General features: G+C 42.2%; 2 protein-coding genes across 2 annotated transcripts; one reads left to right on the forward strand and one right to left on the reverse strand.

Moving 5' to 3' along the window:
• Positions 1-1,004: 1,004 nt before the first annotated feature.
• LOC136675612 (guanylate cyclase soluble subunit beta-2-like) lies at positions 1,005-16,722 on the forward strand. The gene is made up of 16 exons (XM_066652254.1): positions 1,005-1,281; positions 1,783-1,856; positions 4,260-4,354; positions 5,736-5,896; positions 6,544-6,643; positions 7,795-8,027; positions 8,452-8,545; positions 8,720-8,823; positions 10,529-10,745; positions 10,872-11,192; positions 13,025-13,173; positions 13,677-13,823; positions 14,031-14,185; positions 15,598-15,812; positions 16,004-16,120; positions 16,442-16,722. The coding sequence occupies exons 1-16, from the start codon at positions 1,279-1,281 to the stop codon at positions 16,612-16,614; spliced, it is 2,358 nt and encodes a 785-aa protein (XP_066508351.1). The 5' UTR covers positions 1,005-1,278; the 3' UTR covers positions 16,615-16,722.
• A 1,577-nt stretch (positions 16,723-18,299) lies between these two features.
• LOC136676068 (putative coiled-coil domain-containing protein 195) lies at positions 18,300-20,508 on the reverse strand. Its single transcript, XM_066652920.1, has 3 exons — positions 20,256-20,508; positions 19,352-19,532; positions 18,300-18,429 (listed from the first exon to the last, which is right to left on the reverse strand). Exons 1-3 carry the CDS (start codon positions 20,506-20,508, stop codon positions 18,300-18,302), a joined length of 564 nt encoding a protein of 187 aa, XP_066509017.1.
• Between the last annotated feature and the right edge of the window lie 4,357 nt (positions 20,509-24,865).

The following is a 24,865-nucleotide window of genomic DNA, read 5'->3' on the forward strand; positions in this document are numbered from 1 at the left end:
TGGGAGGAAACTGGAGACCCCAGAGGAAACCCATGCAGACACTGGGAGAACATGGAAACTCCACCCAGATAGGCCATGAACCCAAGATCCCATTGCTAGGAGGCAAACGTGCTAACCACCAAAGCACCGTGCCGCCCAAAGGCACATCCAGGCCAGCTCTACTCCATATATCCAAGTATTCTTTTAGATAGAAATCAGTAGTTATTATATTATTTTAACATGTAGTTTTTCTGTGAGGAATTGGTGTGTTCTCCCCATGTCCGCGTGGGTTTCCTCCAGGTGACTGTCTGTGAGGAGTGTGGTGTGTTCTCTCTGTGTCTGTATGGGTTTCCTCTGGGTGGCTGTCTGTGAGGAGTGTGGTGTGTTCTCTCTGTGTCTGCGTGGTTTTCCTCCGGGTGACTGTCTGTGAGGAGTGTGGTGTGTTCTCCCTGTGTCTGCGTGGGTTTCTTCCGGGTGACTGTCTGTGAGGAGTGTGGTGTGTTCTCCCTGTGTCTGCGTGGGTTTCCTCTAGGTGACTGTCTGTGAGGAGTGTGGTGTGTTCTTCCTGTGTCTGCGTGGGTTTCCTCCAGGTGCTCCCGTTTCCTCCCACAGTCCAAAAACACACGTTGCAGGTGGATTGGCGACTCAAAAGTGTCCGTAGGTGTGAGTGAATGTGTGTGTGTGTGTGTTGCCCTGTGACGGATTGGCGCCCCCTCCAGGGTGTATTCCCGCCTTGCGCCCAATGATTCCAGGTAGGCTCTGGACCCACCGCGACCCTGAACTGGATAAGCATTTATTTATTTTTATATATTTATAATAAATTTATTTCATGATCTACTTATAATCTTGCTTCATAAAATAAAGTTTTCTAAGGAATGTAAAACAGAAGAGTCCTTCCTTTTACTGAAGGAGAATTATTGTAGGGGGTAAGCCCCACCTTAAATGGCGCTGTAAGTGTCGTTACATATAATTACTGCACTATTTAAGGTGGAATGGAGAATTCGTTTTAGGCGGCGAATGGGGAGCCAAGTTAAGCCTCGTTTTCGGAACCCAGGGCTTTTCACACCGCTCTGCTTCAGATAAAGACCTCAAAGATTCAGGAGAAACATCGGAAGGGAATTATTTATATATGTTTCCAGGCACATTTTTCTACTTAACACGACTGAAAGGATTTGCAGGACTCTACAGAAGAAGCGACCTGCATTTTCTCTGAGGATTTATTTGGGGGCCGCTACTCGCCTAGAACAAAACATGAATATATTTTTCGTAAGAGAATATACCAAAACCTGAAGCACAGAAATGGTAATTTTTTATGTTTTAACTTCCATATGCTGACTCAATATCAATATAGCAAATATTTTGTCGTTTTAATAACTAAATGTGGTTTAATAGCTAAATAAATGTCTTGATTCTTGTGTCTAGAATCTAGCTTTGAAATGTCCATATTAAATTATTTAATATAAAATAATAGCAATAATTAATATAAAAGTCATGCGCAAATGTTTGGGCACTGCTGATCAATTTTGACTGTTCTGAGGTAGTTATATGATTAATAGGTATTTAATAAAGTAACCCAAATATTCTATATATTTTTGTGCATAAGATGTGTTAAATATACACACCTCAAAATGACTGATTATTTGATTATTAAAAATATATTTTTTAAATGTTTATTTTTATTGTTCCCCAAACTCTTGCATTTTGCTTCGTTTAACTGAATTTTGTTGATTTGATTTCTAATTATTTAGGGAAATTATTTCTGGTCCTTACCCTTCTTAATCTTAACCCTTATTTTATTTACAGTACGGTTTTATCAACACATGTTTGAAATCACTGGTGATGGACAAGTTTGGAGAAGAAACATGGACAAAACTCAGGTAAATGTATTCAATAATAATAATTATGATTGAATCTTGAGATGATGATTATTGTCCACCAGGTGGCACCAGTGGCTTCATCATCGCAAACTCACGCGGAGTAAAATGAGGAAAGGAAAGCACAAACACGGGTTGTATCTCAATTGGCTTCGTGCTCCCTCTGTATCACAGTATGTCAGGGGTCGGCAACCCGCGGCTCTTTGATCCCTCTGATGCGGCTCAGCTTTTGAAAATAATTAATGAGTACTTAATTAAAATGTATTTTATTTTGGTTCGTTCATTTTCAAAATGTAATTCTATGAAGATTATGGCGATCTTGTAACATCTAAAATATTTTAATATTTAATATTTTAAAATTTTTGTCGCTCTTTATACACGTCACAACTTCCAATGTGCGACACCCGCCAGTGTGCGGTTCCTTGAACTTTCTGACCGCTGACTGCACCGCGCCAATAAAATAATGACGACACGCAGAGAGAGGACAGTATTGTTTGCTGCCAGTGGATAATTTAAGTTCGTTAATTTAAGTTTTTCCCCCCCATTACTACAAGGACTCAAATAGACATTGAGTATTTTACTTAACCTTCAACCCGACGTCTTTTTTCGAAGTTAAAAATGTTTTGTTGAATGCAGAAATGTTATTTCATTTTCTCTGCAGTCGTTCATTAATTTCATAAATGTAACACAGTGTAGTTTGTTTATACAGAGCACAAAGGCAAAAAAAAAAAACCCTGTTATTTCAGTGTTATTTCATTTAGAATTTCAAAAGGGTTTTGTGGCTCCCAGTGTTTTCTTCACTGTGTGAAACGGGTCCAAACGGCTCTTTGAGTGGTAAAGGTTGCCGACCCCTGCACTATGTAGACTAAAATACGACTTCTGCACTCGAACAGCAAACGCCATTTAAACTCAACCAAAGGCTGCACCACTCGCTTATTATTGAATTTTTGTGCGTTTAGGAGGCGGCACAGTGCAGGCACACAGCTCCAAGGGCTTGGAGGTTGTGGGTTCAAGTCCCACTCTGGAGGGCTGTGAGGAGTTTGGTGTGCTCTCCCCGCGTCTGTATGGGTTTACTTCGCTGGGGCTGGTTTCCTCCCACGGTCCAAAAACACGTTGGTAGGTGGATTGACTACTCAAAATTATCCATAGGCGTGAGTGTGTGTCATTCTGCAAAGGACTGGTGCACCCTCCAGGGTGTATTCCCGCCTTGCGCCCAATGATTCCAGGTAGTCTCCGGACCGTGACACTGAACTCTTTCATTTATTCATTATCTGTAACTGCTTATCCAGTTCAGCGTCGCCGTGGGTCCAGAGCCTACCTGGAATCATTGAGCGCAAGGGGGGAGTACATCCTGGAGGGGGCGCCAGTCCTTCACAGGGCAACACACACACACACTCACACCTACGGACACTTTTTGAGTCACCAATCCACCTACCAACATGTGTTTTTGGACCATGAGAGGAAACCAGAGCACCCAGAGGAAACACACGCAGACACAGGGAGAACACACCACACTCCTCACAGACAGTCACCCGGATGAAAACCCAGGCAGACACAGGGAGAACACACCACACTCCTCACAGACAGTCACCCGGAGGAAACCCACGCAGACACAGGGAGAACACACCACACTCCTCACAGTCACCCGGAGGAAACCCACACAGACACAGGGAGAATACACCACACTCCTCACAGTCACCCGGAGGAAACCCACACAGACACAGGGAGAACACGCCACACTCTTCACAGACAGTCACCCGGAGGAAACCCACACAGACACAGGGAGAACACACCACACTCTTCACAGACAGTCACCCGGAGGAAACCCACGCAGACACAGAGAGAACACACCACACTCCTTACAGACAGTCACCCGGAGGAAACCCACGCAGACACAGGGAGAACACACCACACTCCTAACAGACAGTCACCCGGAGGAAACCCACGCAGACACAGAGAGAACACACCACACTCCTCACAGACAGTCACCCGGAGCGGGAATCGAACCCACAACCTCCAGGTCCCTGGAGCTGTGTGACTGCGACACCTACCTGCTGTGAATAAGTCAAATATAGCTTCAGACAATGAAGTGAAGTGCTCTGTATAGGGAGCAGGGAGCCATTGGAGGACAGTCCTACTGTTGTGGACACCCGTTAATGCACAATTACCTTCTGTTTTCTAAGTGAACCATGAAAGCAAAACTGCAATAAAACTTATTTAAAATATATATATATATATATATATATATATATATACATATGTTGAACAATGAAATATACATTTGAAGAGAATTGAAGGGTATTGTTAGATGTGAATTAGTTTGTAATTGGCACGAATAACGGTATAAATTCTTGCTTAACTGCTTGTAATAAATGTTGAGTGGTTTAAAGGAAAGCTGTTTTTCAGGGAACAAGCTGGGGTCCAGGACACCTTCATGACATATGAAGTCTACCAGGACGAGATTACCCTGCGGCTGGTAGCAGAGGCCTGCAGACTGCTCGGTACAGCACATTATTTAATGTAGAATCAGGTCATGTTAAAGTGTAAAAATGTGAAATGTGAATCGTCCTTTGAAATAAGATAAAAACCAACTTGTATTTACACATTAATAATAGATACAACAACAGTGTAACTACTACTGATGTATTCATGACTACACAAGTGAACCTTGAGAGTTGCAGCAGTATATTTTATTCATGTAATTGCACATATGACAACACTGTGGCACAACAGGTAGTGTCTCTGTCACGTAGCTGGCAGGTTCATTAGAGCATGGTGGCCCCAGGCTCCTGTTCCGCAGCTCTAAAGCATCTCATTTTGTTTTGTGCTTTTCTGTAAAGATGAAACAAACAATACTCTTGAAAATCTGTGTCTGTATCGGATGCTGCTGAAAGTAAATGAATTGATAGGGGGAATCTAGAAATGCTTCGATAAATAGTGTATTTTCTCACTTATATATTAATGCTGTATGCATTTGTTTTATATTACTTGTATTTAACTTCTTTTATATGTGTGTTCAATGTGGGTTTCCTCCGGGTGACTGTCTGTGAGGAGTGTGGTGTGTTCTCTCTGTGTCTGTGTGGGTTTCCTCCGGGTGACTGTCTGTGAGGAGTGTGGTGTGTTCTCTCTGTGTCTGTGTGGGTTTCCTCCGGGTGACTGTCTGTGAAGAGTGTGGTGTGTTCTCTCTGTGTCTGCGTGGGTTTCCTCCGGGTGACTGTCTGTGAGGAGTGTGGTGTGTTCTCTCTGTGTCTGTGTGGGTTTCCTCCGGGTGACTGTCTGTGAAGAGTGTGGTGTGTTCTCCCTGTGTCTGCGTGGGTTTCCTCCAGGTGACTGTCTGTGAGGAGTGTGGTGTGTTCTCTCTGTGTCTGCGTGGGTTTCCTCCGGGTGACTGTCTGTAAGGAGTGTGGTGTGTTCTCCCTGTGTCTGCGTGGGTTTCCTCCGGGTGACTGTCTGTGAGGAGTGTGGTGTGTTCTCCCTGTGTCTGCGTGGGTTTCCTCCGGGTGCTCCAGTTTCCTCCCACAGTCCAAAAACACACGTTGGTAGGTGGATTGGCGACTCAAAAGTATCCATAGGTGTGAGTGTGTGAGTGCATGTGTATTCCTGCCTTGCGCCCAATGATTCCAGGTAGGTTCTGGACCCACCGAGACCCTGAACTGGATAAGTGCTTACAGATAATGAATGAATGAATAAATATGTAGCCTTACATAATGTACTATATATTAGTATCTATAACATATATTGGGCTCCAACTGGGCTGTAATACTCTGAGCTCTGCTTTATAAAACACATCCTAGCCTAATCCTCTGTTCTGATTGGATATTTACACATCTAAAAATTTGAAACCAAGTCATTTCAACCCAGTCCTTTGTTCTCTCTGTGAAGATGTTGAGGCGAGTGTGGTGCTGAGGCAGTTTGGGGAATACTTCTTCGAGTTCTGTAAGAGATCTGGCTATGCCCACATGCTGCGCACACTGGGAGCCAATCTCTTCGAGTTCATGGAGAATCTGGACGCTCTGCATGGTTACCTCTCGCTCTCGTACAAGGTGAGCACTGATCACAGGTGCAGCTTCAGAAACATCAGTTCATCCAGAGGAGGATTTTAATGAAAGGCTTTGTTTACAACTGCTTTCAGAAGGAATATTAATAATGTAGCTCTGTGAAGAGAAATGCAGACAGCAGTTCTTTATAAGGAACTGAAACTACAGAGTGTATTATTTACATGGCAGTTATCGTTTTACAGGAGAGAATATACACATCCTTAAATTTTAGATTTAATGCAGGTAAAGCAGGGTAAAACATTTTGTTGCACTTTGTAGTGTTTCTATCAGTCCAGTTATTAGAAGTGAATTTTTCACAGCATATAAATGGATACCTGGTCAAATGAAGGATAAGTAGACAATAAATATATATATATTATTAAGATAATTACATTTGATTACATTTTATTTTTGTAAAATAACTCGCAAAGAGCTTAATCACCACTGTGTCACACTATCTTCCCTTTTTAAATAGTTAGTTATTCATTTGTTTTTATATTTTTGAGGGAATTTCACAAAGTTTGTGGACTAAAATTCACCTGTCACAGGTTTTTGGAAAATCATGTCCTTTAGGATCAATAAAGTGTTTTTACAAATTTGATTTTAATGCAAGCATCAGTTTCAAATCAGACCGTCTCCTCATGTGTTTGCAGGAGATGAACGCTCCCTCATTTCGTGTGGAAAAGAACCATGACGGCTCCATGCTCTTACACTATTATTCAGACCGCAGGGGGCTCTGCCACATTGTGCCTGGTGAGGCAAGACATTCTGAATTTTTGGGGTGTAAAATTAATTCCAGTGTAACTTCTTCAGGGACTGCTATGAAAACAGCAATTATTAAATCCCTGTGTTTGATTTGTGCTGTGAGAATATTACATAAGATTTGAGAATAAGTCAAGGACTAGTAGTAAATAAAAAAATAAAAAAATTTATTAACCAAAGAGGGCGGCACGTTGGCGCAGCAGGTAGTGTCGCAGTCACACAGCTCCGGGGTCCTGGAGGTTGTGGGTTTGATTCCCTCTCCAGGTGACTGTCTGAGGAGTGTGGTGTGTTCTCTCTGTGTCTGTGTGGGTTTCCTCCGGGTGACTGTCTGTGAGGAGTGTGGTGTGTTCTCCCTGTGTCTGCGTGGGTTTCCTCCGGGTGACTGTCTGTGAGGAGTGTGGTGTGTTCTCCCTGTGTCTGTGTGGGTTTCCTCTGGGTGACTGTCTGTGAGGAGTGTGGTGTGTTCTCTCTGTGTCTGTGTGGGTTTCCTCCGGGTGACTGTCTGTGAGGAGTGTGGTGTGTTCTCCCTGTGTCTGTGTGGGTTTCCTCCGGGTGACTGTCTGTGAGAAGTGTGGTGTGTTCTCCCTGTGCCTGTGTGGGTTTCCTCCGGGTGCTCCGGTTTCCTCCCACAGTCCAAAAACACACATTGGTAGGTGGATTGGCGACTCAAAAATTGTCCGGAGGTGTGAGTGAATGTGTGTGTGTGTGTTGCCCTGTGAAGTACTGGCGCCCCCTCCAGGGTGTGTTCCCGCCTTGCGCTCAATGATTCCAGGTAGACTCTGGACCCACTGTGACCTTGAACTGGATAAGGGTTACAGATAATGAATGAATGAATGAGGATTAACCAAAAAGAATGTGCACTGCCTAGATCTATCACATCATCAGACAGGCTCCTACGCCAGCTATCAGCCTGAAATATTTATGACTCCCAGTCTTGAATGGCTGAGGCATCATCACAGGCGATCAAACTTGCCAGTAGAGACCCCCTCATAATAACAAACTTAACAACATACTTTTCTACAGATAACAATTTCTTAATAATGAATCGTTGCAGGTTTCGCTCGTACAGATGTGCAGTGTTTGTAAGAGTTTATCTGAAAGAAAGTTTGAGTAAGAAATTCAATTGTTCTGATTATAATCAGGCATCATCGGAGCCGTCGCGAAAGACTTCTTCAGCAGTCGTATAGAGATGGAGATTGTGAATCAGATGGAGGAGGTGGAGAGAACAGGGAAGAAGGAACATGTAGTTTTCCTCATAACTCATCACACAGCAATTTCAGACAAAATAAACAGCAGGAACATCAACACAACATCAGCCTCAAAACTCACTCAGGCCTCGGAGCGCAGACACCACACAGAGCACAGCAACAAACAGGTAAACAGCGCATGCTCCAAAACACAGGAGGTCATTTATATCGTTATATTATTATTAATCGTGCTGTCTTTAACTGATTTATTTGAAAAAGACAAGAACACATGAAATTGCATTTTAATCAATTGAAAAGTGTATTTTCTACCTGAAGCAGATTAAATTCAGCTGAAATATGTTTTGTATAAACAAGTGTGTGTAAAAAAAATCTGTATAATGTTGCTTCAGTTTTAACTTTGAAAGAGCACGAAAAACACTTAAATATTTAATGGCAATCACAAAAAATCACTTTTGTTCCATTGAGCTAAATCTTGGTCCACAACTGAAGTTTTCAATCTAAATTTAAGAACCAGAGATATTTACAAAGGAGATTATACACAGAACGTGCACAATGAGTTTAACCAAATACACACCGTTATTATCTTTCTAGGAGATGGAGAAACCAAGGCAGACTAAGAAACACATGTGTGCGGCACGAAGGAATCACTGGGAGACAGTCAGGGGCTTGGTGCAGCTGGGGAAAGGTACCTGTAAAAGCCACAGAGCCTTGTTAACGTGAAAGTTGTACATTTTCAAAACTTCCACCTTCATGATGCATTCTTAGACATGGGTTATTCTATCATTTTTGGCAAATTTGCTCAACGTGCCACTGCACCAAGAAACAAGGGGTGTTTATAACATATGCAAAATGTTTTCAGGCAAACTTCTGAGGGGATTTGAGCCTGTGTTCCCTGAAGAGCTGTGTGTAGACCTGAAGACATTCTGCACTGCCTTTCCTTTCCACATCGTGTTTGATGAAGAAGTAAGACAGCATGAATAAGATCAGACCTGATTGTTGTGCCCCGGTTTAAATATATATCAGTGCTGTCTGACAAACCTTGTGTCTCCATAAATGCAGTGCTATAGAAGAAGGAAACAACCCTTTTTAGCTTCAGTGTAAGGCAGTCAAACTTTTTCTATCATTCCCCATCTGAGACGAAGGGGAATTTCCACACGCCACCTGTCCCATATCGCCCCCAGTAAATGGTAATAAAATACACCTGCAAGTTTACAATTCTCTAATTCATTCAGGTAACACCAACTTCTGTCTCTAAATCAGTAGCTTAACTTTATAACACCAGACACAACATTAACATTGATGTTCAAACATTCAGAAATACAGAAAACTGGCCTAATATTTAAACTGTGCTTCAGTTTCTCACTTTTCAATCTGTGCAAAAATGATCAAAGGCAGGTGCAGGGCGCAGGGGTGAGTTTGATTTTGTTCTCCCTGTGTCTGTGTGGGTTTCCTCTGGGTGACTGTCTGTGAGGAGTTTGATTTTGTTCTCCCTGTGTCTGTGTGGGTTTCCTCTGGGTGACTGTCTGTGAGGAGTGTGGTGTGTTCTCCCTGTGTCTGTGTGGGTTTCCTCCGGGTGACTGTCTGTGAGGAGTGTGGTGTGTTCTCCCTGTGTCTGCGTGGGTTTCCTCCGGGTGACTGTGAGGAGTGTGGTGTGTTCTCGCCCTGTGTCTGTGTGGGTTTCCTCCGGGTGACTGTCTGTGAGGAGTGTGGTGTGTTCTCCCTGTGTCTGCGTGGGTTTCCTCCGGGTGACTGTCTGTGAGGAGTGTGGTGTGTTCTCGCCCTGTGTCTGCGTGGGTTTCCTCCGGGTGACTGACTGTGAGGAGTGTGTAGTGTTCTCCCTGTGTCTGCGTGGGTTTCCTCCAGGTGACTGTCTGTGAGGAGTGTGGTGTGTTCTCCCTGTGTCTGCGTGGGTTTCCTCCGGGTGACTGTATGTCTGCGTTTGAGAAACGCTGGTGTAAGGAAATCTAATGATTTTATGATAATGATCATAAAATACTTTTGGTCATTTAGTTGTGGAATATTCACTCCATGTTAACAGCGACGGATATTTCCAAATTACGTTAAAAATATTACAAATGGAGATACAAGGTTGTGTTCCAGCATGAACAATATGATGAAATTGAATGTTGGTTTTGTCTTGTATCTGTTTAATAAAGCTCAACACTTCTGCATAGAGATGGATAGTATCTAATTGAGTAAATACGTTTATGCAAGTACCTTATTTAAATAATATACTAAAAGATGTGTACATTCTTGTGTATTTTTTAAAAATAAAAATACTTTTAATTGTAGTCAATTACATTTGTAAATAGTAATAAATGATTGTAGATTTAATGTTTAGCTTGAGTTTCTTTTTCGTTCCACACTGTTATAGTGTGCTTTGTGATTGGCCACACCTCTAATTTTGGCATTTATTATTTTATTTCAGACTAGTATGATACAAAAACAGAATAACAACGCTGTGCAATCATCAATGTTGTTAGAGACAGGAAGTTTCACTGCAGCTCTTAATCTTACACAGTATCTACATAGTTTTCTGAGCTGCTCAGATATTCTTACTTTTACTAGAGTATTAGTTTCAGTCGCTCTGCCCATCTTGGCTGCTGATTTACAAAACACTGCACTCTACAAGTGTTCATTTCTTCTGTTTATTCATACCTCGATGTAGCTGAGGGTGAGGCAGGCTGGGGTGACGGTTCAGAGGATAGTTCCTGGACTCCAGACCATGGGGATCCAGCTGGATCAGTACTTCACCATCCTCCACCCTGAGGTCACCTTCACCATCGCCAGCATCCGCAAATTCATCAACAGCCATTTTGTGCTTCAGACTCTGAGAGACATGATGCCAGAGAGTTGGAGAGACGCACCCATGCTTCAGCTCAGAGGTGTCAACACTCACTGACGTTATTATTACACAGTCTGCACACAAAATATTTCATACAACTGAATAAACTGTAGAAGAACAATGTAGAATAGACCCAGTTCACTTTACCCTTCTCCTCTATTCTTAGGTCAGATGTTGTGGATGGCATCTATGGGCTGTATGCTGTATCAGGCGTCCCCTCTGCTCCGCAGTCTTCAGGAGCTGGAGGAGAGGAGGATGTACCTGTCCGACATCGCCCCTCATGATGCCACACGCCACCTCATCCTCCTCAATCAGCAGCGGCTGGCCGAGATGGAGCTATCCAGCCAGCTGGAGCGCAAAAAAGAGCAGCTACGGCAGCTTTCACAGCACTTGGAGCAGGAGAAGCAGAAGACGGATAACCTGCTGTACGCCATGCTGCCGAAACATGTGGCCAATCAGCTGAAAGAAGGCAAGAGAGTGGATGCCGGTGAGTGAGATGAGGAGAGAAAAACGCTGCTGCAGGGTTGGATGTTATACAGATTTAATGATTTGCTTAGACAGTTTTATGGTAAGAAACGTTATTTAAATAAATGTCTAGCTTACATTTAAATATAATTGGAAGTACATATAAATGAGTTGTTTTGAATGCAGTGCTGTCTGAGGGATTGAAGGTCAGGAACATATTTTAAGAATTAATTTTAGAATGAACACATACAAATAAACGTAAACCTTTGCATGGTTTGTATATTTGTTTAACAAATGTTTTATTTATATGAAGCACTGAATAGTGCCCCCTGTGGAGAATTTAGAGAAATATAATTCAGTAAGTGAGCGAGTGAGTGAGTTACAAGCCAGTTCTATTAAATGCATCACATCTTAAAACAAGTCAGAGTCCAGATGCATTTACATATTTCTGCCTTTTTATTTACATTCCACATACTGCTTTATGTTTTTGCAAGTGGGACATGCATGGGATGCAAATGCACAGATATTCACTTCATCACTTGGAGAGTGTTCTGTAGATCTAAACCAGAGCTGGAAGGAGTGAGAAAATGTGGTGATGCTGGATGTTTCTAAGACTCTGCCATAGACTCATTCATTTTTAATAAAGGCTTATCTCTTTATTCGAAGCTGGAAGCTGGAAGTTGCTGCTGGAACCCTACGGCTCTCAGATGTAACTTTGAAGAACTGAACTGAAAAACTCGCTGTCACTCTGACTTACTCCCTAAACCCACACAAACTACACACTTTCACAAGAAGGTGAATAACTGAGACTTAACAGAGGAATTACGGACACAGTCACACGCACAGATTCCCGCTACGAGGGGCAGTGAGTCAGTTGTCCCCCAAATTGGAAAAAATCCCCCTTATCCTAGCTCCAAGTTAAAGAAAAGACTGTGAAACTGCCTCAAAGCAGGTTCTTTTCTCAGTGTCATTAGATTTGTTTGAGAATTCAGTAATGGGTTGCAATTATAAAATATAAAATGAAACTAATCTAGCCATAGGGGCGGCACAGTGGCGCAGCAGGTAATGTCACACAGCTCCAGGGGCCTGGAGGTTGTGGGTTCGATTCCCGCGCCGGGTGACTTTCTGTGAGGAGTGTGGTGTGTTCTCCCTGTGTCTGCGTGGGTTTCCTCCGGGTGACTGTCTGTGAGGAGTGTGGTGTGTTCTCTCTCTGTCTGCGTGGGTTTCCTCCGGGTGACTGTCTGTGAGGAGTGTGGTGTGTTCTCTCTGTGTCTGCGTGGGTTTCCTCCGGGTGACTGTCTGTGAGGAGTGTGGTGTGTTCTCCCTGTGTCTGCGTGGGTTTCCTCCGGGTGACTGTCTGTGAGGAGTGTGGTGTGTTCTCGCTGTGTCTGCGTGGGTTTCCTCCGAGTGACTGTCTGTGAGGAGTGTGGTGTGTTCTCCCTGTGTCTGCGTGGGTTTCCTCCGGGTGCTCCGGTTTCCTCCCACAGTCCAAAACCACACGTTGGTAGGTGGATTGGCGACTCAAAAGTGTCCGTAGGTGTGAATGTGTGTGTGTGTCTGTGTTGCCCTGTCAAGGACTGGCGCCACCTCCAGGGTGTATTCTCAGGGTGTATAATATGTTTAATATCTGGCAACCTAGGGGCTTACTTTTACGATCTTGTCCTTACTTTTCTAAAATAAAAGATGGATTTAATATGAAAAAGAACCCTCCAAATGTGTTGTGGTGTATCAGAAAAAGTGCAATCATTATCTTAAAAAATGCTTACATAAACAGACTTTATTCTATGATTTAGTCACTATTTACTCAGTGCAATTAAACTTAACTTTAATTTCTAGTCCTCATTGTGTCTCTAGGTGAGTTTAAGGAGTGCACCATCCTTTTCAGTGATGTGGTCACCTTCACCACCATCTGCTCTCAGTGTGAACCCATACAGATCGTCAACATGCTCAACTCCATGTACCTCAGATTCGACCGCCTCACCACCGTGCACAACGTCTACAAGGTGAACCCATTACTCTCTGCAGGCGTCCTGAATAAATCTTATAATTATTTGTAAGAAAAAGAGGTGGCAGCATTATGACGACAATAATTTATCTCTGAATATTTTCACAATTGCATAGAAAATCATAATCTATATAATGTATTCTGAAAATTATGGAGCACTATTGGTGGAATCCTTTTGTAATAAAATCAAGGCATGCAGAAATCTTAATAAGTCATGATAATGAGATATTTAACATGTGGGAACTAATTAATAAGGTACGAGAATGAGATATTTAATGCTTGGGAATGGGATAATTAAATATCTCATTTCTACATGTTATTAAGTTTTTCCCAAACATTAAATAGCTTGATAATACAAGTTATTAAGTAGTTAAAATAATTGTGAAGGAATGTCAACCACAAGGTTCTGTAGAAAACGGTGTGGTATATTTTCAATAATTAACACATGGGACTTTTTTTTTGAGTCCTGATTTTGTTTTATGGACATTTTTGTTTCTACAGGTTGAAACAATAGGTGATGCCTACATGGTGGTGGGTGGGGTTCCTATCCCAGTGTCCAGTCACGCACAGCGAGTGGCAAACTTCGCCCTTGGCATGATAATGGCCATAAAAGAGGTCACCAACCCTGTCACAGGAGGCCCAATTCAGGTCCGTCGAATCTTAGTATGAGGCTGGAGTTTCCTCTCCAATGAAACGTTTTTAAGGCAACATTAAAAAAACAATTAAATGCATCTACAAACGCCTTCAGCTGCGTTTTTATTTGGCCATATTTTAGACCTCTAAATTGATGGCTAAGAGTAAGTGTTGATTTACATGTATGAATTTTGGTGATTTGTGATTGACTGCTGCTTGTAGATCCGGGTGGGCTTGCACAGTGGTCCCGTGCTTGCTGGTGTAGTAGGAGAGAAAATGCCCCGTTATTGTTTGTTTGGAGACACGGTGAACACTGCTTCCCGCATGGAGAGCCATGGACTGCCCGACAAAATTCACCTCAGCCCCACTGTGTATCAGTGAGTCTCCCTCTAAAACAGGTGTTAGCATGGTTAGCTTATTCTCAGGGAAATTAAACTCACACATCCAACATTTAAAAGATAAAAAAGCGAAAATAATATTTCGAAAATAATATAATTTCATAAATATTGCTTTTAATTAATGTTTATTTAATTTCTTTACATCAAACGTGCACATAAAGTGTGTGATAAAAACAAAGGCACAGTACATTATTTTTAAAGGCTAAGCACCACATAATGGACTTCCATGAATATTCCACATTATTGTAGTTACTGACGTATTTAAGTATGAATTAAAATGAAAATAGCTGTTTAATTTGCTTTAAAACTGACAATTTTATTAAATTGATGGAAAAACCCGAGCTCGCCACGGAAATTCTTGAACGCAACCGTGACGTCACTGGTGGACAACAGCTGAACAACGCCGCGGTAAAACACCGTTATGACTGACTGTTATGACAGTATCTAGCTAAATAACCAACATTATTCATGACAATAGCCTAGCAATAAGCTAAACTCAGATTTAGAGGTACCGTTATTCTTGTAAATGTGATCGAAGTCGAACTCGAATTCATCCGACACTTTAAACCTCCGTAATGCAGCTACGTAGCCGAGTATAATCTGAGCCACCGAGTTTAGCGAGTCAAGCTAACGTTAACTAACACCAACTAAAACAGGCGAAGTGAGTGTCCTTACCCTGTTTACCTCCATGTTACAGAGGCTCTTGAACACCTTTCGTTGGTGTCCTTACATGCCCATATTGTTGGAAAAGCTCCAGTGAAATGAGCTACAGATAACGGAGTGAGTGGATGGACCTTTCCAATGTGCCCGTTTAAAGTGGACAAATTTAGTCAATTTTCTGGATATTTTGGGATCTTTGGGCCATTTGTTCACAGATGTCCCACTGTACATTGAATGATTGCAGCCAAAAACAACACACCTTTTCGTCATTTTGCATTAAATTAAGTGCAGATTCTAGAGTTGTTGTCCACCATCTACGTCACAGGCAAGACGCCTATTAGAGTTTCCCAACACCGTTGGGGGGGGACCAACGGTCTTTTAAACCTTATTCCTTGAATTAGTAAGAAATAACATGTTTTCTGACGATCAATAAACACAAGTTAGGAACTCAAACTCCACTGGATTTATTTGTTTGACACTTTCATAGAGCTGCTGCTTAGCCTTTAAATATGTGTAAATCTGCCGCAGTATCAAAACAATGATGATTGCTTCTCAATGCCAATTGTTCATTCCCTTCCCTACCTTACGTACTCTCATAAATCTGCCACTGGTCATTTAGTGTGGAAATGTGGGTGCATTAATTGCCTTAATTTGTTTTATTTGTGTTATTAACCCTGTATGCGAATATTATGACTAAAATCCCATGAGTTTTGTCCATGCCCTGTGTCCAGCGCTCTGCAGGAGAAGGGTTTTCAGATGGAGGAAAGAGGGGAGATAGAGGTGAAGGGTAAAGGCCGGATGCGGACCTACTTCCTCTTGAAGAACCTGAGAGCTTTGAATGCTGAGATTTTGGGACACTTGGTGAGGGAGGCTGGCTCTGGTCAGGAGTCTGTTTGTTCCAGTGACTGCAGTGATGAACTTCCTTCCTTTAGAAGTTCTGTACAAGGTACATCAAAAATACTTAGTAATATTAAACACAGTGCAACAAATGGCTGTTTTTTGTTTTTAGTGTGGGTCCCAGTTTTGTGATGACAGTTCAGTACTCAGGAAATACTAGTTCGAATGTAGCACAATTCATATTTTGTTTCCATTCGTCCTGAACTGTTTCTACTCTCTCGCTGTCTCCTCTACCCTCAGCTGTTCAGAGCGACGACAGACGGCTGACCGTAGCCATGTGCTACGGCGACAATCTGACAGAAGACAAGCCATCAGCTCCTTTAACTGAAGCCCTGACCAGTGCTAAATGCCTGACAGGTATATTTCTATATTCAAAACTTGCTTTGAATATAAGGCAAGTGAACACATACAGTATCCAGGTTTTTCTGTGTGTGTGCTTTAAAACTAAGCAGCTTTTAAGTTGGGTACATCTTTTACACATGCACATTACTCTCAGTAACCTGTGTCATGTTTCATGTTTGTGAAACAAGGTGGATTACTCCAGGCACGTTTGGGATAGCACTTCTTTTGAATCTGATAATTTTGCATAATTTGAATAAAGGGACAAAACCTTTGAGAGAAATCTTTTAAGAAAAAGAAAAGCAAGGCTTAGTTCTGACAGCAGTGGTGTATAAACAGGTAGCCGGTGGGACCAGAAGAGATCTGAAAGTCTGCAGAGTGGGTGCAGGTCTGAAAATGAAGACTTTGATGTGAAAGAAGACGCCGTACGCTGTGGTCCTGATGGAGCTGAACCTCCACCTGCTGCTCACAACAAAAGACACGTCTGTAGCAGGTTCTGTGTTCTGGTTTAAAAGCTTGGAGAATGTGAACATCAAGTAAGATTTTGCCATTTGAAAGATTAATTTTGCGCTATTTATGTTTATAAAATGGTGGCTATTTTAGCTGTTACAGCAATACACCTATGGGATTTAGTAATTTACAAAAAATATAACAAATATGTAAAGATTTAATAAATAGGACTAACACAAACAAGCATTTTCTTTCTATTAGAAACAACATGAGATATATTTCAGTATGTTATACATTTTTATATGTTTTTCTGCATTGGAGGTTTTAGAGGATTCAGTTCATAGGAATATACATAAAACATAATGAACAGACTCTTAAACATCTCAAATATAGCCTCTGTGTATTTAGTATTTACAGGAGATTTACACATAAGAGATTTACAGGTTTTTAGGTGACTACAGGACATGGTTCAGGTTTGTAAACATAACAGGAATTGTAGTAACAGTAAGTAGCTTTTGACCAAGAATAATATTGAACCTAAAACGTGTCAAATTTCACCTAAAACGTAGATCAGTGCTGGAGATTTTATAGTGCAGGCTTATGATTCCCAGAACATCACAATATAAACATGATCACTGCCAAATTCACAAAGCAGGTTAAGTTGTCCCTTACTGCCTTAGGCTTTGAGGATTTTACAAAACAAACTGTTTTATCAGTGCTCCTCAAACGGTGTCACATCATGTGATAACATTTTGAACTGGAGGCAAACTCAAGATGCATAATAATCCCTCAGTTTTGGGGCCATCTTTAGAGCATGTTGATATAAAATACTCTACTCTGGAAAAATGCATAAAAGCGTTGTTTACAGTGATATTGCTATTAACCAGATATTTGTAAGATTTTATGTCCCTAAAATTTCACAGACAAAATAGATTACACGAAATGGTCCAACCCTACTTGGTACCTGTTTTATGGTGTTAAATAGAGAGAGATCATATATTAATTCATTCATTCAATGTCTGAAACCGCTTATCCAGAATATAATTTCAGTATGAAAATACCATTCTAGAAAAAAATAAGGTCATTGCACCAATGCCATTGTGCGGTCCAGTGAGTCTTAGTCTGAAACACATCTCAGTCTTTGTAGCATCTCAACTAAATGTCATAATTGTGCAGAAATGTCGAGAAGTTCATTGTTTAAAGCTGCATAAATATTGTGTTGTGATGTCACATTACGAGATACTGACACCAAGCTGGAGTCTCGTGCAGGGGCCTCGTGGCTTAGCGGGAATCTGACCTGCATCGGACTTGTGGACACCTGATCTCCACAAAGGCCGGAGATGGGCGTTTTTTTTTTAACCACATGAGAAACCCTGTCTTCTGTGCTAGGATTGGATAGTTCATACTCTGTTGCAGTCCATCCACTCACAGTAACTTGATTTTGAAGAAACGAGAACCAGTCCTGTGTGAGGAGGCGGGATCATGGCTGGAAGATAAATAACTGTGAGAGAACTGGAAGGAGACTGTGGGCAGAACTAGGTCGGTGTGCTCAGATGAATTTTGGGGGAAACCAAATCTGTAATTGGAGTCATGGACTGGAGGTCAGGTGTTACAAATCAAACGTCAGGTTGACCTGAAAACAAGAGCCAGCAATCGGTTAACATGGGCGATAAACCTCCTCGATGTCCACGTCCACACTGTTGTGTCCTTTTCCGGCCTTTCCCACCGTTGATGTTCGTTTCTCTCCTCACGAGTCCGTTTCCACGATTGCGTTAAGGTCTGACGAGCTCTTGTCCACCATGCGGTTGGGTAACACCGGCCTGTTGGTGTAAATGTCTTCCACGGGCAGTAGGAAAGTGACCGTTTTCACTTTGGCTCTGAAATGGAAAGGTTCTCATGTTAGAAATATGGGTAACACTTTAGGTCACAAGGCTACATGATACCATTTAATTACAAGAGTCTTAAACCTTTTGAAACATCTATAACAGCTTATTCCAGTCATCGTCAGTCATAACAGAGGCTACTTTAGTCATAAACATTTATGGCCTATGAGATGTTATTAAAGACTTGTGTAACTCCATCTTAGAGATATTCCATAAACAAATACAGGGTCATATGTGTTCACAATCCAAAGAAAAATATGTGCCTCCATTTTTGTGGATTTGAACACAGCTGTACTTCACGTGACACTGAAAATGATGAATGGACCAATTGATATGCTCCAGAATTACTTAGAATTAAGACTTTTTACATTGATTTCCATTGAAAGTCTCCTGTGAAATTATTATTTCAGAGATATACGTTTTTCTTTGGACAGCGATGATGCACAACATCCACTAAGCTCATATCCAGAATGATGGCTCAAATCTGAGTTTAATTTATAACTGATTGGATCAGGAGAGACTTCCTGGAGTCTGACCTTTTCCAGTTGTGCACAAACCTCCTTTGTAATCGAAACAGATTCAGATCTAAACTCTGAACACATGCCCCCCAATTGGAATGGATTTCTTCTCACCTTCCTGCCCCTCTGACTGCCAAAGTGAACTCTCTGAAGCAGCGGCACATGAGCATTGTAGAGCATGGGCCAGTGTGGTGTAAACTCTTTCAGAACTATGTTGTGTGAAAGTGGGACTGGAATCTCTGGAGTGATGGAGCATTCAATCGAGTTGTGTTTTGGATCCAGATGTAAGTCAGTCGTAACTAGAACACTTGAGGCTCTTAAAAAGGACAATGTGACTCTGTTGAGCTGCAAATATTTTCAGTAATTTCAGAAGTTGTGTAAGGGCACTGCAGGCTCACCTGGTTTGATTGACGCATTGCTGAAGGGAGCGTTTGCTCTGTAGCATTTCCTTGAAGCTGCCGTTGTCGGCTCGGTTCGTGTTGTCAGTTGTGCTGCTGCTCTTTGCTGTGTCTTTCTTCTGTGGAATGGTGAGGGTGTTGGAAGAGATGGAGTACCGCCGCACAGTCATTATGATGTTTTCTGGTGGAGGAGAGACACCAAGTTTAAGCAGCTGCACCTGATGCTTGTGGTGCATACCAGCTGTTTTGGTGACAGGGTTATAAATCACCCCTGAATTGGAATCATCCCCTGGAGTGGCATCTAATTCCTTTAGGACGACTAGGAGTGAATTAGGAGTGAATCTTTTGAATCACAACTTTTCATCGAACATCACTAAACTCATTTATGTTCCTGTGGCTCAATGCAATTAGATCCTCATTGCAATGTATTACAAGGGGGATGAGGGGACAAACACCTTATTAAGTACTCTAGATTTCTGAGAAATCTGGAACCTACCCTGAATCATTGGACAAACTACACACTCACTCATTCACTCACACTCACACCACATGCATTTGTGAATACAGTTCTGAGCAAATGTCAGAGACCACCTCTTGTTATTCTATTTCTAACTTAAGACAAATATTGAAACAACCATAAAGCACCCAAGAAGCAAATCCAGAAATTATCACAGAGAAAAGGAAACAGACAAAAAAGAAGTAACAATTTTAACCGACTGTAAAGTGTCATTAGGTATTGTGTGAGAAAAGGAAACAGACAAGAAAGAAGAACCAGTTTATCAAATGAAAGACTCCTATAAAGGCATGGTGTAGCCTTTTAAACTTACCTTCTGGGCCAAAAACATGCTGCAATATCAAACTAGGCACATGTTTATAGCCCATTAGCTCTAGCCTGTTGCCTTACCTTTATATTGCCCTTCCAGCGCTGGTGCGGAGACATTCCTCCTTAAGTGTGCACTACTAGAATTGTCCTCTCCGAGCTGTGGATCCAACCCTGAGATTGGCCGGCTCAGCTGCCCCCTCAAAGCTCTGTTCTCGCTCTCCAGCTTCTTAATCTCACCCTGCAGCTCCCGGATTAGGCTCGCGAGGCCTCTGCCACCACCGCCGTCCATTCTGCCGAAGAGTGTCCGGCCTTGGGCCTTCAACAGAGCGTCCATTCATCTAGAGGGACGCTCTCATTTATGTAGAGACGTCCCAATCTCGGCGGCGATCTTGTCCCAGGGAGATTATGTCGCCTTTCAGCAGTTATAGAGCCGCGGAGCTTCGGGTGATCGGCCTTCGGGGACGCGGCTCCATGTTTTATTCATCTCTCGTCGCTATTGAGTTTCGGCCCCCTCGTTTTGTCCAGGCCGGAGCTTCGTGGGGATCTGAAAAAATCTCCGTCTCAAAGCAGCTCAAGAGCAAATAACCCTTCAGGCTTTTGTTGGGGCTCTTTCCACCGACGGAGAAGAAGGGAAAAGAACATCAAGTTTTCAGCGAACGCGCTGATAAAGCAGAGCCAAAGAGCTGCTGGTAACTGATGCTCCCTCAGGGTCCTGAAATATTTATCAGATCTGTCAACGTAAAGCAGCAGTAAATCTAGGACGATACAAAGCAATATGACAGCGGCCCCCCTTCAGGACTTTTATATCAGGTTTATATCGGAAAATTGAGAAAATTCCTTCTGCTGAACGTGTAGAATCGTTTTTGGGGTGGTTCACTCTTTCCCATCACATCTTCTTTTGGTCATTGTCCATACATCTGTGCCCCTATCCGATTACTAGATATTCTTTGGGACTCACAGGGCACGTGTACAGTGATCCTTCCTTTTCAACCTCTTACATAACTGTTGATGTTTACAGAAGCAGATCCACACAAGATAACCGCTTAAACAAACTGAACGTGAACTGGACGTGAGAGAATTCAGGTGTCTATCTCCAAGGGGAAGCACTGACCAATAAAATAGGAAGTAGTGGATCTGCACATGAGCCTAAGGACACCTTACTTGATGAAGTGGGGTATAAAACCATCCACGCATCGGGTTATGGAGCTTTCAGATTACGTTCACCAAACTCGATTCGGTACCTTTATGATGCATTGAATTGGCTTTTGATTCATACACCCCTGACTGTGCTAATGCCACAATCAAATTCTCACAGAAATCGTTTAATATAGTGTAGGACACTTAGAAGGATAAAGGCTATTACTGCAGCAAAGAGAGGGACAATTTTCAATCTTCAAGCATGGATTTCAGAAAATATCATTGGCTGTACATTTGGCCACAGTGAGGCTTGACATGCACTGGACAAACTGCCCTCGTTGCCTTCAGGCTGCTATGTTTCTGGTGCAAACCAAAATCCAAGTAAAGACTCAGTTCTAAGGAGAAATAAACACAAAGCGTTTGTAAAAGCAACACAGATGTTTAATCAAAGGAAAGTGATCACAAGCTGGTAATTGGCTTAAATTATCACCCTTCTTTTGTTATCCCGCACTCTGAACTAAATGTTGTGCTAACATGGCCTCGTCCACTGAATATGCATTTGGTGAGATGAGTGTGAAACAGGTCAGGGCCAGTGCCCTGTAATGATAGCTTAGAAGCAAGACAAGGAAATAAAAAAAAAAACCATTGAGAGCGTTTGATTCTGGTGTAAGAAAACCAACATCAAACCAACGTTGGATAGCAAACACACAATTTGTGAAATTACAGGGTATTAGCAGGGACTCACTGTCCTGACCACTCACACTTACATTAGCGCTTTACATTTTAATTGACCTGTATTTGAAATAATAAATAAAGATTATCAGCAAATTTGAGGCACAAATTAAGCGCTACACATTTTTGCACTAACTACATCCATAATCATAATTGCTAATTTACATTAGTATTAAATCAACAGTCAGTACCCAATAAATATCAATATTTTTCATTCATTCAATTTTCTCCAAGTTGAACTCACAAAAGATGAAGAATTGAAATGAATTGTGGGTCCCCCACAAAGGGGTTGGCAAGTTTGCACCAATGCATCGAGAAAGGAAGGGAGGGGCTGTCCTACCCACCCTGATTTTTTATACCAATTTGAAATCACTGGTTTAAACGGAGCTACGCAAACTGGTGTGTCAATACGCATCGACACTCTGAACATTGTTCAATTTCTCAGTGTGTCACAGTGCGCCACAGTCTATTTCACATACTGAGACACAGTAGATGACATGGCTTTATATTTATAAAGTGTAGCCTTTTCAAATCAGTTTGAATGTGAACAGGAGCTTGGGTATTGAAGGTTCATTGGCATTTTCACAGGGCACATCTGGAATGAGGTGGCCTTTAGACCCCTGCAGAACTTCAATCTACACTTTAAAATCCCGTTATTGATATAAGAAGTGATGCCAGGCTCTTGGACGTTGTGAAAGAAAAAGTGTGTGAAAGATGTTCAGCACAGACACCATTTGTGTTGTTTTGAATCAAGTCTAAAAGATGCGCCGGCAACAACAGACACCTGATTCCTCTGTGTTTTCCCCAATCACTATGAATCATGCATGACTCTGTCTGTGGGAGAGAGAAACCCTATCAGCCTAATGTTAGGCCTTGGTCCATGTGTGGTCAGAAACTTATGGGGATTATAGTAGAGGTCAATGTGTGGAAAATAATTCATCTTAATCGTTCCTAGATGCACCTTTGTGGTCGTGGTCTCTTTTTAGAGCAACCATGCCAATGCTAACACCAGGTAACAGGCTGTTATTTACAGTAGTTTTAACATCTGTGCATTCAGCCTGTGTGTGGACTTGATCAGATTTGTTTCTTGTCTAAACACTTATGTGCTGTACACCGACCTAGCAAAGAGTTTATCAGCTTTAACCTACTTAGATATAAACCCTATACAATGCTGCGTTAGCGATCACAAAGCCACTTAACCTGTTTTCTAAGGCCTGCTCTCTTGCATAAGGCTTAGCATGAATTAATAAAAAGCCACTCTGCTCTGTGACCACTCTGTGGGCAGTAATTATAGCAGTGAAATGGAAAAAGAGTTTAGAGCAGCAGCTCTATAAGAATTCAGCCCCCGGGGCAAAGAAATCCGTCACACAAATCTGACAAGACTCTTCAGAGTGCTGTACACCTTCACTGGATTCACCAGTGTAAATGAAGTCTGCTTTCAGCTTTCCGTAATAGGCCCACTGCAGTCTTAAAGGAGCCATCAGTCATTTTACCATGTGTTGTCTTTGTGGTCCAGGAATGAACCGGTTTATGGCCATAACGCAGGCCCCCCACATGAGGTTAGCCATGTTTACCATATGTTGTGTTAAGCTTGATTTATACTTCTGTTTTCACTCAACGCAGATCCTACGCCCTAGGCTACGCAATAGCCTTACAATTACACCCACACACCACTAGGGCTGAATCCCAAACATCTTCCTCTACATTACGTAGTACACAATGTAGTGGTGTAGCGGAATTACTTTTATAAAAACTCTAAAGTACACTATATAGGGAGAGGGACAGAACAGAGTTTACATGAGATGCCAGGAAATTAACTAATACAAATTTAGGTGTTTTCCCCGAGAGACTTCTGTATTTTTCTTTTGTTCAACATATTTATTCCTCCCTGATGTCCACACCATGTCTGAGCTCCAGGGGTTGGACAATGAAAGTGAAACACCTGGTTTTAGACCACAGTAATTTATTAGTATGGTGTAGGGCCTCCTTTTGCGGCCGATACAGCGTCAGTTCGTCTGGGGAATGACATACACAAGTCCTGCACAGTGGTCAGAGGGATTTGAAGCCATTCTTCTTGCAGGATAGTGGCCAGGTCTCTACGTGATGCTGGTGGAGGAAAACGTTTCCTGACTCGCTCCTCCTCCAAAACACCCCAAAGTGGCTCAATAATATTTAGATCTGGTGACTGTGCAGGCCATGGGAGATGTTCAACTTCACTTTCATGTTCATCAAACCAGTCTTTCACCAGTCTTGCATTGGTGCATTGTCGTCCTGATACACGGCACCGCCTTCAGGACACAATGTTTGAACAATTGGATGCACATGGTCTTACTGGTGCAATGTGCAGTTAATGAAGATTGTCCACCAGGCTGCTCCAATTTAGCCATGAAACCTCCCACACTACAATGACAGGTGTTTCACTTTCATTGTCCAACCCCAGTATACCTTGCTATGAATGTGCTGCTGTCTGTGTCTGTGTGTGTGGAGGAGGTGAGTTCATGTTCCTGTACTTCCTCAGTTCTGACTTCAGAACAATCACAGTCGTTGTGGTCTGCGTCAATTCCATGCGTAGTTATATTTATTGAGAGGTGCGCGTCAGGTTAAGCTGTAGGCTACGGAGTAGGGTCCATGTCAACGCTTTGCCTATAAGTATAAATAGGGCTTTAAAAATAATCTCTGAAATATTCAGGTCGTTATATAAGTAGAAAATCCAGCCAGCCTCCAAAGGTTACATAGTGCAGTTTCTGCAGTGCTGAGCCCAGAGCACCAATGAGGCTCTATTCTCCCTATTACAGCTCAGTGGAACATCACAGTGATTTTGA

This window comes from Hoplias malabaricus, chromosome X1 (assembly GCF_029633855.1).
Source record: "Hoplias malabaricus isolate fHopMal1 chromosome X1, fHopMal1.hap1, whole genome shotgun sequence".
NCBI classification, from domain to species: Eukaryota; Metazoa; Chordata; class Actinopteri; order Characiformes; family Erythrinidae; genus Hoplias; species Hoplias malabaricus.